The sequence below is a fragment of the Alosa alosa genome, chromosome 9 (genome assembly GCF_017589495.1).
Source record: "Alosa alosa isolate M-15738 ecotype Scorff River chromosome 9, AALO_Geno_1.1, whole genome shotgun sequence".
Taxonomy (NCBI): domain Eukaryota; kingdom Metazoa; phylum Chordata; class Actinopteri; order Clupeiformes; family Clupeidae; genus Alosa; species Alosa alosa.
This window is the reverse complement of record NC_063197.1, coordinates 36307537-36324263: the sequence shown is the minus strand read 5'-3', so window position 1 is coordinate 36324263 and position 16727 is coordinate 36307537. Positions and strand designations below refer to the sequence as shown.

General features: G+C 44.7%; 1 protein-coding gene and 1 long non-coding RNA gene across 3 annotated transcripts in view; both read left to right on the top strand.

Annotated features, from left to right (window-relative positions):
- The window catches only part of rubcn (rubicon autophagy regulator), a 74285-nt gene extending 57974 nt beyond the window's left edge, over positions 1–16311 (top strand). Inside the window, exons 16-22 of the mRNA XM_048252948.1 lie at positions 2100–2245; positions 5406–5470; positions 5607–5845; positions 9547–9608; positions 9725–9878; positions 10308–10401; positions 14295–16311. Of these exons, the coding sequence (XP_048108905.1) occupies positions 2100–2245; positions 5406–5470; positions 5607–5845; positions 9547–9608; positions 9725–9878; positions 10308–10401; positions 14295–14461 (927 nt within the window). The 3' untranslated portion in view covers positions 14462–16311. The remainder of the gene's footprint in view (positions 1–2099; positions 2246–5405; positions 5471–5606; positions 5846–9546; positions 9609–9724; positions 9879–10307; positions 10402–14294) is intronic.
- LOC125300037 lies at positions 5867–8108 on the top strand. Of its 2 annotated transcripts, none has more exons than XR_007194502.1 (3): positions 5867–6336; positions 7602–7742; positions 8000–8108. It is a non-coding gene; the product is annotated as an uncharacterized LOC125300037 (long non-coding RNA). The 2 variants fall into 2 exon arrangements; XR_007194501.1 differs by having other exon boundaries at positions 5874–6336; positions 7602–7977; positions 8047–8087.
- Positions 16312–16727: the final 416 nt, after the last annotated feature.

Below are 16727 nucleotides of genomic sequence, written 5' to 3'. Positions count from 1 at the left end.
GCGTATGCGGCTACAGGAACTTCCAATCCCGAGGGAACAATTTTGCATTGTAGGCATAAAAGGGATGCAATAACGCCACCAACAACAACCAAAACTACTCATTGTCAACATGTAAATTAAATGTAACATTTCATTGTGAATCAAATTAAAATGTTCTCCTCTTTGCAAACGTAGACATAGCCTAGATATGGTGACAGATTAATTTAATAATGTTGCAAAGATACTGCATCAATGATTTATTAGGCTACTAGGCTATTTGTTTTGCCTTACTCTTTATTCATTTAGGCCAGGGGTGTCCAAACTTTTTGACTCCAGGGCCACATCGGGTTTTATAATTGGCCGGCGGGCCGCACAACACCAACCCCACACACACACACACACACACACACACACACACACACACACACACACACACACGTACGCATACACATACACGACACACCCATCATTTAGTATCAAAAGTATTTGTATTAAAAATATTAATTGCTTAAAAATTACTGCTAATTTGATGCTGTTTAACAAATGTATAAATTGTGCACTGTCGCTTTAAGAACAATTCACTTTTATTTCTCATTGATCTTCTGCCCGCTCCGCTATGGCTAGTGCTGTACTCCATCACAGTTTTTAAATGGTCAGTAGTGGGAACTACTGTTGCCTTCATGATTTCCGTTTAAAAGTTTCTTATAAGAAGGAGATGGGCAGCCGTGGCCTACTGGTTAGCGCTTCGGACTTGTAATCGGAGGGTTGCCGGTTCGAGCCCCGACCAGTAGGAACAGCTGAAGTGCCCTTGAGCAAAGCACCTAACCCCTCACTGCTCCCCGAGCGTCGCTGTTGTAGCAGGAATCGAACCCCGGTCTCCTGCGTCATAGAGTGACCTGTTACTGACTGTGCTACATTCCTATCTATGTTTTTGAAGAAAATGTTCAAATTGATTCTATATTCCGATAATGTTCTATATCATACCAGCTATGCTTTTTGCAAATATGTTTCTGATGGAAAAGTGGTGTTTAATTAATGCAGCAACAGACCACGAATGTTCGCCTCTGTTCAAGGCAAACTACAACATGTTTCAAATCGATTGCGAACGTTCGCCTATGTTTGCGACTTTGAACGCACCCACTTGTCGTCTTTAAGCTTCGGTTGCTAGGTAACCGAACTATATACAAAGCTGGCATAATATCTTTAGACTGCTGACAAACTGACAAACTGTTTTATGCGCTCACTGAACAAAGATTATGGAAATTAAACACCACTTTTCCATCAGAGACAAATTTTGTAAAAAGCATAGCTGGTATGATATAGAACATTATCGGAATATAGAATCAATATGAACATTTTCAGAGTGAAAAGCAGTTTGCAGTAAAGCAAACTAACGTCTCTATCGCAGGAAAAAAATAGTGAGCAGCCTGATAACCAAATTAAATGCTCGGCGGGCCGGATGAAAGTGCTTGGCGGGCCGGATCCGGGCCACAGGCCGCAGTTTGCCCACCCCTGATCTAACCAGTTGTGCAAATGAGAAAGCTAACTGACATAAGTGCATCCATGACCTGCATCACTAGACCGTTCCATACACATACTGTAGGTAGCTTATTGAAAATAGCTGCGTTCCATACACATACTGTAGGCAGCTTACTGAAGATAGCTGCGTTCCATACACATACTGTAGGTATCTTACTGAAGATAGCTGCGTCTGTGGCTAAAGCGGCACTAGTTAAAGTGTTTCGGAACTGATAATGTTCTTGTGAAGGCTAATTAAGACTAGTGTTATGTTGTGCATAAAGCATAAAGTGGGTTCAAATTTGACAGATCGAAATGAACAGTCCTGGTGGACATTTTTATTTTTTAAGTTTTAAATCTGAATGGTGTTGTGTGGATTCTAAGTTGTTTGTTTTAAACTGAACTAAAAATGCAAAGCAACAAGGTGATTGCCACAAACTTCCACCTCTGCTTGTCTAATCTGAATGCACCTTTGCTCGGTCGGAAGATACTTTCACTTTAGGCTAAACATTTATACACACACACACACACACACACACACACACACACACACACACACACACACACAGAGCTGGTTGACTGATTGGCGTGTGCTCCCGCAGCTCCTCCCCATTCCGGACTCTCTCCCCATCTCCCCTGACGACGGCGAGCACGCAGACATCTACAAGCTGCGGATACGAGTGAGAGGCAACCTGGAGTGGGCTCCCCCACGACCTCAGATCATTTTCAACATCCACCCCGCTCCAAAGTATGTTCAGCTATTATATATGTTAAGATATTTGGACCCAGAGTTAGATGTGCCATCCATTCAAAACGTTTTCTAATGTTCGATGACTTGACCAAAGTGAGAACAATGTAGCACATTTGAGGGAAATCAGTTATTCTACTTTATTTGTGGGTGCTGATTCTGAATATTCTGTTTAACAACATATCACATAGGCCTCAACATATTACTTAGGCCTCAGCATATATCACATACATATATCACATAGGCCTCAAGATATATCACGTAGGCCTCAACATATTGCATAGGCCTCATTTTTTTTTGTCAAATGTAAATCTGCGGAGGGAATGTTGGCTGTCTCCTCTTATTACTTTCCTCTGTCCATGGCTGCTCCTAGAACTGTATTTAGCACACAATTTAGAACAACCTCTTACATTCCACAAGAGCCACCTCTTGCACCATGGCAACAACCTATTGACTCTTTCAAGAGAGTTCCATTATCAGCATCATAGTTGGCCCCACAAGACTTCCTTTTTAACATTCCATATGTTATCTTAATGCAGAGGAAGTAGATTGGGAGCCAAATAGAATGTTCAAGCATTGTTTTTGTTTTTATTGTTGAAAGGGTCTATTGCACCAGCAGGGTGTGGAACCACAGTGACATTCTGTCTCTTATCACTTTCCTCTGTCCATGGTTGTTCCTATAGGCCTATATGGTGGCAAGCCTGCTGTCTCCTCGTATCACTTTCCTCTGTCCATGGCTGCTCCTAGAGCTGTATGGTTAAGACAATAGGCAGTCGCGCTGCCTATATGAAAACAATAGGCACACTTACTGGAGACAGTCGCACTGCCTATAGGCAGAGACTTTCTAATGAGGAGACACAGCTCTCTCAAAATCCTCAATAGAAATGCATGGGGATAGTTTGTAACGGCGTTGTCTACACATATCCCACCCCTTCCTCGGCAAAACGTCGACATGTGAATACATTGAGCCAATCATGTGGTGTGATGTGAATACATTGAGCCAATCGAAGACATCTTCCCAATCATGTGTTGTGGGACTTGCCTAAAAGGACTTTGCTATAGGCCTATATGAAAACAATAGGCACAGCCGTGGCCTACTGGTTAGCGCTTCGGACTTGTAACCGGAGGGTTGCCGGTTCGAACCCCGACCAGTAGGCACGGCTGAAGTGCCCTTGAGCAAGGCACCTAACCTCTCACTGCTCCCCGAGCACCACTGTTGTAGCAGGCAGCTCACTGCGCCGGGATTAGTGTGTGCTTCACCTCACTGTCTGTTCACTGTGTGCTGAGTGTGTTTCACTAATTCACAGATTGGGATAAATGCAGAGACCAAATTTCCCTCACGGGATCAAAAGAGTATATATACTTATACTTACTGAAACTACTTAATTGTTATCATAGCAAGTCACACATGTCTAGGCCATCATAAATGTGCTTGTCATCTAGGCCCTATCAAACCCTTACAGAAAAAAAACTGCATTGTGTGACAAGAAAACTGCAGATTTTTTTCTGCAGTAGGCTACTGCAATATTTTTGTGTCCAAAATATTGCATTGGGCAGTACAATGTAGGCCTGTGTTGTCAGTCAGGGTCGACCTATAAACCTACGCTTTATCAGAGCAGCTGTAGCCTACTATGCCTATTGCCAGAGCAGCATTAAGAGGGCCAAATGCCTAGAACGCCAGAGCTAGAGCAGCATTAAGAGGCCAAATGCCTAGAACGCCAGAGCAGCATTAAGAGGGCCAAATGCCTAGAACGCCAGAGCAGCATTAAGAGGCCAAATGCCTAGAACGCCAGAGCTAGAGCAGCATTAAGAGGGCCAAATGCCTAGAACGCCAGAGCTAGAACAGCATTAAGAGGGCCAAATGTCTAGAACGCCAGAGGGCCAAATGCCTAGAACGCCAGAGCTGGAGCAGCATTAAGAGGCCAAATGCCTAGAACACCAGAGCAGCATTAAGAGGGCCAAATGCCTAGAACACCAGAGCAGCATTAAGAGGCCAAACGCCTAGAACGCCAGAGCAGCATTAAGAGGCCAAATGCCTAGAACGCCAGAGCTAGAGCAGCATTAAGAGGCCAAATGCCTAGAACGCCAGAGCAGCATTAAGAGGCCAAATGCCTAGAACGAACGCCAGAGCAGCATTAAGAGGCCAAATGCCTAGAACACCAGAGCAGCATTAAGAGGCCAAATGCCTAGAACGCCAGAGCTAGAGCAGCATTAAGAGGCCAAATGCCTAGAACGCCAGAGCAGCATTAAGAGGCCAAATGCCTAGAACGCCAGAGCTAGAGCAGCATTAAGAGGCCAAATGCCTAGAACGCCAGAGCAGCATTAAGAGGCCAAATGCCTAGAACGCCAGAGCAGCATTAAGAGGCCAAATGCCTAGAACGCCAGAGCAGCATTAAGAGGCCAAATGCCTAGAACGAACGCCAGAGCAGCATTAAGAGGCCAAATGCCTAGAACGCCAGAGCTGGCATTTGAATTGGATGTCCTCTGGCTGCATTTTCATGATCTAAAGTGCATGATCTAAAGTGCATGATCTAAAGTGCATGATCTAAAGTGCATGGTTTGAAGTGCATGTGCTGAAGTGCATGTGCTGAAGTGCATGTGCTGAAGTGCATGTGCAAGTTCATACAGGGCGTCTCCAAATCGACGTTTGCTCATGTAATAGATAATAGAATAGGTTATCTAATATGTAATAGATAATAGAATAGGTTTGGACACAAGGACCATGGTTCAAAGTTGTTGTATTTAAGATCTGTAATTAATCTTGTAACACACACCCAAAACACACCTTTGATTAATTACAACCCCCCCCCCCCTTTTCTCTGTGTGTGCTGTGACCCTGCTGGCCATACTCATAATGCAGTGCAAGGGGTTATTATGGGGTATAAGGGGTTATTTTTAGCTGTAGGCTAGACATGGTATAACTAACTGGTATAACTCGCGTCCAGTGAATTATGCTAAACTAGGATACCAGTGTCAGACAGGGTTATTGCAGTGTTCTATCATAAGTGATCAAAGCCGTTGACTAAGCTGAATATAGACATAAACCTGGCTAGTAGAAATGAATATAGACATAAACCTGGCTAGTAGAAATGAATATAGACATAAACCTGGCTAGTAGAAATGAAGCCGACTGGTCTGTGTTCCCATTCTGCCCTATCAGGAGGAAGGTTGTGGTGGCCAAGCAAAACTACAGATGTGCTGGATGTGGAACGCGCATTGATCCAGGTACAAAAACATGCTAATGTGTTACTGTAAAAATGCCAAATGCCATGAACATATTGAACAAATAACATATTGAACAAATAACACATTCAACAAATCATTTTGTTGCAATATTCACCCTTCAATCCTCTGGTTGCAGATTACATCAAGAGGTTGCGCTACTGTGAGTACCTGGGCCGTTACTTCTGCCAGTGTTGCCATGAGAACGCCCAGGCGGTGGTGCCAGGCCGCGTGCTGCGCAAGTGGGACTTCAGCAAATACTACGTCAGCAACTTCGCCCGTGACCTGCTCGGCAAGATTGCAGGGGACCCCCTCTTCAACCCCAGCGACATCAACAGTGGCCTCTACAAGAAAGTCAAAGCACTGGAGACTGTCAGGGTAGGCACCGTCTGGTTTAACCTTACACGTGTCTGCAAACGGCAAGTGCTGGAGGTTATTTATGACCTGGATCTGTGAATTTCTTGAATTTATGTATTTGAATGTTCTAACAACAGTTAGAACTAATTTAAAGATTTTGACTTTGATATTATGTCTGCTTTTGCAATTGCCACCATTAATTACTTTCCCAAATGTAAATGTATATGTAGTGATCATGCAAACATGATGTTTAAGAATAGGCCAAGGCCATACTATGCCAGACAAGGCCTTTTACTAGCATTTCCTCAGTTTTGCTTAGTTAAAAAAGAAAGAGACACAGATATGATAGCAGTTGATGAGTCTAAGGGCAGGTTATGTGCTAGTCTGATGCAATGGCCTGTGAGCATTCTAAGGGCAGGTTATGTGCTAGTCTGATGCAATGGCCTGTGAGCATTCTAAGGGCAGGTTATGTGCTAGTCTGATGCAATGGCCTGTGAGCATTCTAAGGGCAGGTTATGTGCTAGTCTGATGCAATGGCCTGTGAGCATTCTAAGGGCAGGTTATGTGCTAGTCTGATGCAATGGCCTGTGAGCATTCTAAGGGCAGGTTATGTGCTAGTCTGATGCAATGGCCTGTGAGCATTCTAAGGGCAGGTTATGTGCTAGTCTGATGCAATGGCCTGTGAGCATTCTAAGGGCAGGTTATGTGCTAGTCTGATGCAATGGCCTGTGAGCATTCTAAGGGCAGGTTATGTGCTAGTCTGATGCAATGGCCTGTGAGCATTCTAAGGGCAGGTTATGTGCTAGTCTGATGCAATGGCCTGTGAGCATTCTAAGGGCAGGTTATGTGCTAGTCTGATGCAATGGCCTGTGAGCATTCTAAGGGCAGGTTATGTGCTAGTCTGATGCAATGGCCTGTGAGCATTCTAAGGGCAGGTTATGTGCTAGTCTGATGCAATGGCCTGTGAGCATTCTAAGGGCAGGTTATGTGCTAGTCTGATGCAATGGCCTGTGAGCATTCTAAGGGCAGGTTATGTGCTAGTCTGATGCAATGGCCTGTGAGCATTCTAAGGGCAGGTTATGTGCTAGTCTGATGCAATGGCCTGTGAGCATTCTAAGGGCAGGTTATGTGCTAGTCTGATGCAATGGCCTGTGAGCATTCTAAGGGCAGGTTATGTGCTAGTCTGATGCAATGGCCTGTGAGCATTCTAAGGGCAGGTTATGTGCTAGTCTGATGCAAATGGCCTGTGAGCATTCTAAGGGCAGGTTATGTGCTAGTCTGATGCAATGGCCTGTGAGCATTCTAAGGGCAGGTTATGTGCTAGTCTGATGCAATGGCCTGTGAGCATTCTAAGGGCAGGTTATGTGCTAGTCTGATGCAATGGCCTGTGAGCATTCTAAGGGCAGGTTATGTGCTAGTCTGATGCAATGGCCTGTGAGCATTCTAAGGGCAGGTTATGTGCTAGTCTGATGCAATGGCCTGTGAGCATTCTAAGGGCAGGTTATGTGCTAGTCTGATGCAATGGCCTGTGAGCATTCTAAGGGCAGGTTATGTGCTAGTCTGATGCAATGGCCTGTGAGCATTCTAAGGGCAGGTTATGTGCTAGTCTGATGCAATGGCCTGTGAGCATTCTAAGGGGCAGGTTATGTGCTAGTCTGATGCAATGGCCTGTGAGCATTCTAAGGGCAGGTTATGTGCTAGTCTGATGCAATGGCCTGTGAGGCATTCTAGCATTATGTGCTAGTCCTGTGAGGCATTCTAAGGTGCCTGTGAGCAGGTTATGTGCTAGTCTGATGCAATGGCCTGTGAGCATTCTAAGGGCAGGTTATGTGCTAGTCTGATGCAATGGCCTGTGAGCATTCTAAGGGCAGGTTATGTGCTAGTCTGATGCAATGGCCTGTGAGCATTCTAAGGGCAGGTTATGTGCTAGTCTGATGCAATGGCCTGTGAGCATTCTAAGGGCAGGTTATGTGCTAGTCTGATGCAATGGCCTGTGAGCATTCTAAGGGCAGGTTATGTGCTAGTCTGATGCAATGGCCTGTGAGCATTCTAAGGGCAGGTTATGTGCTAGTCTGATGCAATGGCCTGTGAGCATTCTAAGGGCAGGTTATGTGCTAGTCTGATGCAATGGCCTGTGAGCATTCTAAGGGCAGGTTATGAGCATTCTAAGGGCAGGTTATGTGCTAGTCTGATGCAATGGCCTGTGAGCATTCTAAGGGCAGGTTATGTGCTAGTCTGATGCAATGGCCTGTGAGCATTCTAAGGGCAGGTTATGTGCTAGTCTGATGCAAATGGCCTGTGAGCATTCTAAGGGCAGGTTATGTGCTAGTCTGATGCAATGGCCTGTGAGCATTCTAAGGGCAGGTTATGTGCTAGTCTGATGCAATGGCCTGTGAGCATTCTAAGGGCAGGTTATGTGCTAGTCTGATGCAATGGCCTGTGAGCATTCTAAGGGCAGGTTATGTGCTAGTCTGATGCAATGGCCTGTGAGCATTCTAAGGGCAGGTTATGTGCTAGTCTGATGCAATGGCCTGTGAGCATTCTAAGGGCAGGTTATGTGCTAGTCTGATGCAATGGCCTGTGAGCATTCTAAGGGCAGGTTATGTGCTAGTCTGATGCAATGGCCTGTGAGCATTCTAAGGGCAGGTTATGTGCTAGTCTGATGCAATGGCCTGTGAGCATTCTAAGGGCAGGTTATGTGCTAGTCTGATGCAATGGCCTGTGAGCATTCTGCTCAAAAAGCATTTTGCCTGAAATGGAGGAAATGACCAGCCCTCTGAAACACTCCAGGCAGTCTGTTTGAGGAAACACTGATTGTGCTTTTGAGTGTTAGAGGCTGGCAGATCAGCCCCAGATTATGTTGCACAGAAAATGCACATTCTTACATTCTAGTTCTAAATTCTAGCTCTTAAATTCTAAATGCACATTCTTAGTCTTCTTTGATTTCCTTTCTTTACAGTGCATGAAAATGCACTTTTCTGTTATCCGAAGTCTTCTTCTTATTCTTCCCACCAAATTTCTGAGTCTAATTCAGCTTCAACCGTTTAACGTAGAAACTCCGTTCAAACTTTGTAAGGTAGGTCTTGAAAAGGACACTCGAGGAATGCATTTTTCGTTTTTGTAAATGTTTTGAGATATTAACATAAATCAAACTTATTTTTCCCCATAGACTTTGCATTGGCACTGTGACATCACAATGGGCTAATCAAACTGATTTGCACCTGTATTAACTGACAGCTGCTCAACTACGCCCCCTCACAGAGCCAATTAACGACTTAGAATGCAATCAACTGCACCTGTGCTTTCTCACTGACTGCAGCACCTTCAATGGAACCTCTTCTCTGTGTCTCTCTCCAGTGAACTGGATAGCTCCCTTACCTTACCTTACCTTACCTTACCACTTACTTTCTTTCACTTCTTTTTCTTCTCTTCATCCATTAAACTATCTGTTTATCAACATCCATTAAACTATTTACCTATGCACATCTATCAATTCACTATTAAATAATTTAACAATTTAAACTATTCAACTATTTAACTGTTCAGCCATCACAACTGTTTCCAAATAAAAGTTTGTTTTGCATTTTTATGTTAATGTATGTGTGTGTGTGCGTCTGTTTGTGTGTGTGTGTGTGTGTGTGTGTGTGTGTGTGTGTGTGTGTGCTCTGAAATGTTCTCTTCAAATAAGTATTCAGTAATTAATATGAGGCATAATTTCATAGGTTTTAAGAGTTCAACTGTTCCACATGAAGAACCTCTTCAAGACATGTCGCTTGGCCAAAGAGTAAGAATAACTTTAATTGCATTACTGCATGCAGAAATATAAATGTTGAATTCCTCAATCAGTGACTCACTCTCTCTCCTCCCTCCCTCCATCATTCTCTCTCTCTCCCCCTGTAGTGTGTTAGATCAGTTTGACTCTGTCCCAGGCCATCTGACGGAGGACCTGCACCTGTTCTCGCTGAATGACCTAAGTGTGGTGCGCAGTGGAGATCTGGCCCCGAGGCTGCGTGAGCTGCTACGGCAAGGCTCCACCCACGTGGCCAGCTGTGTGGTGAGACAGCACCTCAATTAACACAGCAATTAACACAGCAATTAGCACGTCAATTAGTTCATCAATTAGCGGGTCAATTAGCACATCACTTAGCATCTCTCATCCACACAGGAGCTGTGTGGTGAGACAGCATATCAATATAGAATCCGTTAGCATCAACAGAAAGTAAATGCCCAGATAGTAGCCTAGATGCTACAGCACAGCAGGCCTGACTCTGTCCAGTTGTGACCCACCTGATGACCAGGGGCGTCCCCCTGGCTGAGATGCCTTTAGCGATCAGCTCACAGCATTTAAATTAATAGAGAGTGGTAGATAGATAGATAGATAGATTCCCAAGGGAAATGTAGAAATTATTTTAAAAGTGTATTCTATTCAAACATCTCCACACTCACCCTCTCATCTGTTTTTGTTTATCTTGTCTTTCTGCAGCTGTGCCAGGCTAAGGGCTTTGTCTGTGAGTTCTGTGGCAACGACAAAGACATCATCTTCCCCTTTGAACTCAACAAGTGCGAACGCTGCGAAGGTGAGCTCCCCCTGGTGGTGGGAGGACTGAGCGCCACACGCTCCTCTCAGACCCCCTCCTGGAAAGACTGGAGGTTTCCTGTCCCCCGCAGGCTGGCTAGACTTCTGTCCCAGGACAGGAGAGAGGGGGAGGGAGGGGAAGAGGAGGCAGAGAGAGTGAAGGCAAGGCAGGAGGAAGATAGCAGTGAGAGAGGAGATGGAGAATCAGGAAGCAGTTTATCCCTGGAGAAGAAGGGAGAGGTTGAGGAGGAGGAGGAGAAGAAGGGAAAGGTTGAGGAGGAGGAGAAGGAGGAGGGAGCTGGAGATGGAGCTCACACTGATGGGCCAAAAAAGGAGACCATAGTGACACTACTCAAATCCCACAAACCTGCCAAACTGATCCATGCTTTCTTCTCTGAGAAGAAAGATGGTGGAAAAGAGAGGGAGGGGGAGGGAGGAGTGGATAGGGAAATGGAGGATGGCAAGAGAGGAGATGGAAGGAAGAAAAAGGACAAAAGAAACTTGTTTAAAAAGCTCAAGTCTGGAGCATTTAGTCTGTCTTTATCTGAGCAAAGGGAAGAGAAACTGTCAGACAAACAGTATGCGTCAACACCAGAAGAGACCACAGAGTGTGCAGGTGACCACATTGAAGTTGTTGGAGGACTTTCCGAGAAAATTAGCGATGCTAAAATAGATCCGTCACTAAAAGGGGAACTTGAAACTCCTGCAGGGAAAGACTCAGATGCTCTAGCCAAACTTGCACTGAAAGATGAAACCAAAAGTCACTCTGACAAGGTAATCAAGCCTGGTAAAGTGAGCATGAGCGGTGCTCACGAGAAGCTAGATGATTCAGTCAAAAGCGCTCCTGATGTCAGAGAGGAAGAGACAGGCCAGAGTGCAGGGGAGACCGCAGGGAGCTGGAGGTTGAGGAAAATGCGCAAGGCCAGGAGGCTGAGCCAGGGAAAGAGGCTGAAGGAGCGAGGCGAGGTAGAGAGAGGAGGAGGAGGAGGCGAGGTTGAGAGAGGAGGAGGAGGCGAGGTAGAGGAGGGAGGTGGAGGAGGAACAGAAACTGGAGAATAGAGGAGAGCGGTCTGTGCCGGAACCAACAGTGTCCACTCAGAAACTGTTGACTGATTCTCCGTCTCCTCTCTCACTGCTATCTTCCTTCACTTGGAATGACCTGCTGCACAGCCTTCACAAGGCGTGTGTGTGTGTGAGTTTGTGTCATGAATGAAATATGTTCGTATGAAATAGATGTGACTAATAGATGTGGCTGTGTGGTTTTACGGTTCTTATTAAATATTTTTTTTATTAATTATAGTTGTTGTGTGAACTTGGTTTTGCCCATGCATATCTGGCTGCACTGAACTCCGTGGTATTGGGTGAAGGTGGTGGTGGTGGTGGTGGTGGTGGTATTAGGTGAAGGTGGTGGTGGTGGTGGTGGTATTGGGTGAAGGTGGTGGTGGTGGTATTGGGTGAAGGTGGTGGTGGTATTGGATGAAGGTGGTGGTGGTATTGGATGAAGGTGGTGGTGGTATTGGGTGAAGGTGGTGGTGGTGGTATTGGATGAAGGTGGTGGTGGTATTGGGTGAAGGTGGTGGTGGTGGTATTGGATGAATGTGGTGGTGGTATTGGGTGAAGGTGGTGGTGGTGGTATTGGATGAAGGTGGTGGTGGTGGTGGTATTGGGGTGAAGGTGGTGGTGGTGGTATTGGATGAATGTGGTGGTGGTATTGGGGTGGTGGTGGTATTGGGTGAAGGTGGTGGTGGTGGTATTGGATGAATGTGGTGGTGGTATTGGGTGAAGGTGGTGGTGGTGGTATTGGATGAAGGTGGTGGTGGTGGTGGTATTGGGTGAAGGTGGTGGTGGTGGTATTGGATGAATGTGGTGGTGGTATTGGGTGAAGGTGGTGGTGGTGGTGGTATTGGGTGAAGGTGGTGGTGGTATTGGGTGAAGGTGGTGATGGTGGTTGAACGGTCATGTTCCTTTTGCACTTTCTGAGTTGGTGGTTTGACGGCTCTGCTTGAGTGTCAGTGCTGTCCAGTGTCGGTGGAAGACCGGGGTGGTGGGCTGTGGGTTCTGTTGTCTTTTTCTCATGAAGTCTCTGGCCTCAGTAGAATGAATGTTATTATTTATGGGACGTAGTGCATAGTGCCTACTTGCTGCTAATGTGTTCTATGGTGGTGGTGGTCCTACCAGTTCATATTTTCATACTCTTGCTGTATTGACTAGCAGGGACTAGATTGTCATTGGCATTGATGCAATGCTTTTAGGTTCTTCATCTTGGCTGATTTTGGAAATCAACCGTTGAGCTTTGTAAGTGTTTTAAGTTTATTCGTTTTTAAAATGTTACATATTTTCATGAAGCTCTGAATGCTTATGTAGCATGAAAGCTGGAGAAAGTGTTGAAAGAGGCCTTCACAAGTGTAGACTCTCCAGAAGATTATATTTGAATGTATTTTCTAAGTAGCCTCCTGTTTTTATACTGAATTCCTGTCAACTACCACCAATATTGTTATTTCATTGTGTTGAATAAACATTTTAATTATTTTATTCTGGTTTGTGATTTTAATGAATTCAGCATGATTTGAGGGCATTTGGGGCTATCTTTTATTCATTTCTGACATGAGTCGTTACGGAGTTCATCTAGTAAACCCAATAGCAGAGTTCTGCGGCTATGTTCTCGTAGCAAAACAAAACCCTCCTTTGAGTCAACGTCCCTTAGAACAGACCATCGACTGTTAGGGTAGACTCTCTCCATCTTAAACTGCTTGGCTGTTAGGGTAGACTCTCTCCATCTTAAACTGCTTGGCTGTTAGGGTAGACTCTCTCCATCTTAAACTGCTTGGCTGTTAGGGTAGACTCTCTGTCTGAAACTGCTTGGCTGTTAGGGTAGACTCTCTCCATCTTAAACTGCTTGGCTGTTAGGGTAGACTCTCTCCATCTTAAACTGCTTGGCTGTTAGGGTAGACTCTCTCCATCTTATTGGCTGTTAGGGTAGACTCTCTCCATCTTAAACTGCTTGGCTGTTAGGGTAGACTCTCTCCATCTTAAACTGCTTGGCTGTTAGGGTAGACTCTCTGTCTGAAACTGCTTGGCTGTTAGGGTAGACTCTCTCCATCTTAAACTGCTTGGCTGTTAGGGTAGACTCTCTCCATCTTAAACTGCTTGGCTGTTAGGGTAGACTCTCTCCATCTTAAACTGCTTGGCTGTTAGGGTAGACTCTCTCCATCTTAAACTGCTTGGCTGTTAGGGTAGACTCTCTGTCTGAAACTGCTTGGCTGTTAGGGTAGACTCTCTCCATCTTAAACTGCTTGGCTGTTAGGGTAGACTCTCTCCATCTTAAACTGCTTGGCTGTTAGGGTAGACTCTCTCCATCTTAAACTGCTTGGCTGTTAGGGTAGACTCTCTCCATCTTATTGGCTGTTAGGGTAGACTCTCTCCATCTTATTGGCTGTTAGGGTAGACTCTCTCCATCTTAAACTGCTTGGCTGTCATGTTGAACTTTGTTTTTGTTCAGCTCCACCCTGTTAAAACCTGAAGTGGTGATTGGTTCTCTGAAAGGCCTATCATAACACTTCCTCTTTTCATAACCTTGCTGGATGAACCAGTTTGTCCGGTTGAGTTGCTTTTGGGGTAATGTGTGTCAGATGACACTGGAATTAGGGTTTGGATACTTGTGACTTGGTGCAACAGTGAAGCTATTTACTGTTGTTTTCACATATGGTCTGATTAGTTGATCACATTGCTGTTGTTTTCACATATGGTCTGATTAGTTGATCACATTGCGTTAGTCAGAAATAAAGTGTCCTTGTTCTGGTTGCATAACTTTTTGTTGTTGTCAAAGACTGCTTCTCCAGTTGTTTGTAGAGTGAGTGAAACATTAACAAAAATAAACTCTCGTCTCCCTCTCAGATTGTAAGGCGTGCTACCACCGCATCTGCTTCAAGGGTGGCAAGGAGTGCCCACGGTGCCAACGCCTGGCGGCACGGAGGAGGAGCATGGCACAGAGGAACATGGAGGAGCAGGAGGACCTGGAGGAAGACCAGGGGGGGGGGCTGAGCCGCCATGGAAACAGGTGAAGGAGGGAGTGCATGGACAGAGAAGAGGACTAACCCAGCCTTTCTCTCTCTCTCTGGTCTCTCTCTCTCTCTCTCTCTCTCTCTCTCTCTCTCTCTCTCTCTCTCTGGTCTCTCTCTGAGTACAAACCCAGCCTTTCTCTCTCTATCTCTGAAACAGAAACAGAGTACTATGTCCAACGAAGTGGCTTACTGGGCGATTATGCCAGAATCTGATGAATGTCAACCTTACTTCACAACCTTTTTTTGTTTTTTCATTTAATGTGTTTGAGATGTAATATAATAATCGTGTTTAAATATGTTTTTTATGGCTTGTAAATTCACGTATGAAAATGTTCTGCCTCATTAATTTAAGTTGATTTTCTTTTCTTTTTCTTTTTTAAATTTGGCGGTTTAAAAGCAAAAAATCTACTAAAAGCACTGAGAATCCTGTTATAATATTGTTATTGTCATAAAAACATCTTATGGGGTTATAGGAATATTAATCACAGAAATGTCTGTCTGCCTCAGTTCAGTGGTCCATTGTTTCTCAGCTGCTTGACGTTTTTGGAAGGACTCATGTTTGCTTATATTCCTAGCTATTCTTGAGCAATATCAAGATATTGGTCTGATCGTTCTTGTTGCAGGCTTTTTTTGCCTGTGTGTGTGTGTGTGTGCGCGCGCATGCGAAATGTAAATGCTTGAAATATGTGTGCACCAGTTGAAGTGGCCCCCACGCCAGCCTTGTGTGCTAAAGCAATGCCGCTGTCATTGGGGTCCTGCTGTGTTTTATTGCACTGGTATTTTGATAAGAGTGCTGGCTTCTATTTCATAGCTATGGTATGTTTCTGACCTCCTGGACCAGTTCAACCAGTTCACCAGCTGTTATGGTCATGGGTATCTCTGAAACTGATATTCATTTGTCTTGCTTTTAAGGCCAGAGTCTGTGAATATACTTAAAGGCATCTATCTTGGAGCAAAACAGTCTGACAAACATTTTTGCTTTTTCCTGATGTGATCCTGCGATTTAAAACTTCCAAACTGCATGTTGTGCTGTTTGATCCTTCACCAGCCTTAAGCCAACTACCTGGAAACTGGTTTTAAATGGTCACTTGGTAAGCCGACTACCTGGAAACTGGCTTTAAAGGGTCACTTGGTAGTGCGGTGCTCAAGCATTTTCTTGCAGACAGTATCTCACTCTGGTAGTGGGTCAGATAGGATCTGCTCCAGAATCCACTGCTGTACTTGAGAGAACCATCTCCCATGCTGTGGTGTCACAGCACCCCCCTACGGGTGGAGACCAGCAATAACAACATGCTTTCCCCCCCCATTGCCAACGGTTGAAAGCCCTTATTTGCACTGACACAGGGTGATGTGACATGGGGTAAGAGTGAGCACGTGTGTGTATGTGTGTGAGTGAGAGAGACACACACAGGGTGATGTGACATGGGGTAAGAGTGAGCAGGTGTGTGTGTTTTTGTGTGTGTGAGAGAGACACACACAGGGTGATGTGACATGGGGTAAGAGTGAGCAGGTGTGTGTGTGAGAAGGTGAAGAGGCTGCTTATGAATTGTGTTCATATTTTATTGTGGCTGTTGTCCATTTTAAAGCCTGCTGACCGCCGCCCCAGTGTGTGTGTGTGTGTGAGACACACACACTGGGTGATGTCTGTTGTCCATTTTAAAGCCTGCTGACGGCCGCCCCAATTGCGCCCCCTGCTGACGGCCGCCCCAGTTGCGTGGGGTTCTTTTTGTTGACGGCCTTTTTTATGTAGAGGCCTATTGTAAGATTAAGTGCACTACTGATAAAAATGTGTTTTAATATAAATATTATTAAATACTATTGTTGGACAATAAAATACTAATTTGACTGTTCTTCAGCACTGATGTTTATTCTTTCAAAGTTGCATTAAATTCTTGATTAACATCCATACAAACAAGGTCTAAGTTGATCACAGATTTCAAAACAATTGAATATTAATTAATTAATTGATAGTCCATTTTTAAGCTTCCACCTCTGAAGATTATTATAATAAAAACCTCAAAACTGTCCCACTAAAACTAGAAATGTTTTTAACATTTGGTTATTTTTATTAATAACCAATTCTCCAACAGTCCATACAGCTTATTTTAATGAATAGTGAATACTATAATATGCACAAATCTAGTTATATTTTCGTTAAATTATTTACGTGTGTGTGTGTGTGTGTGTGTGTAGTACCCCTCTGCTTAGTAACCAAACTTTAAGGTGGGCTACACGTGTGTGTGTGTGTGTGTGTGTGTGTGTGTGT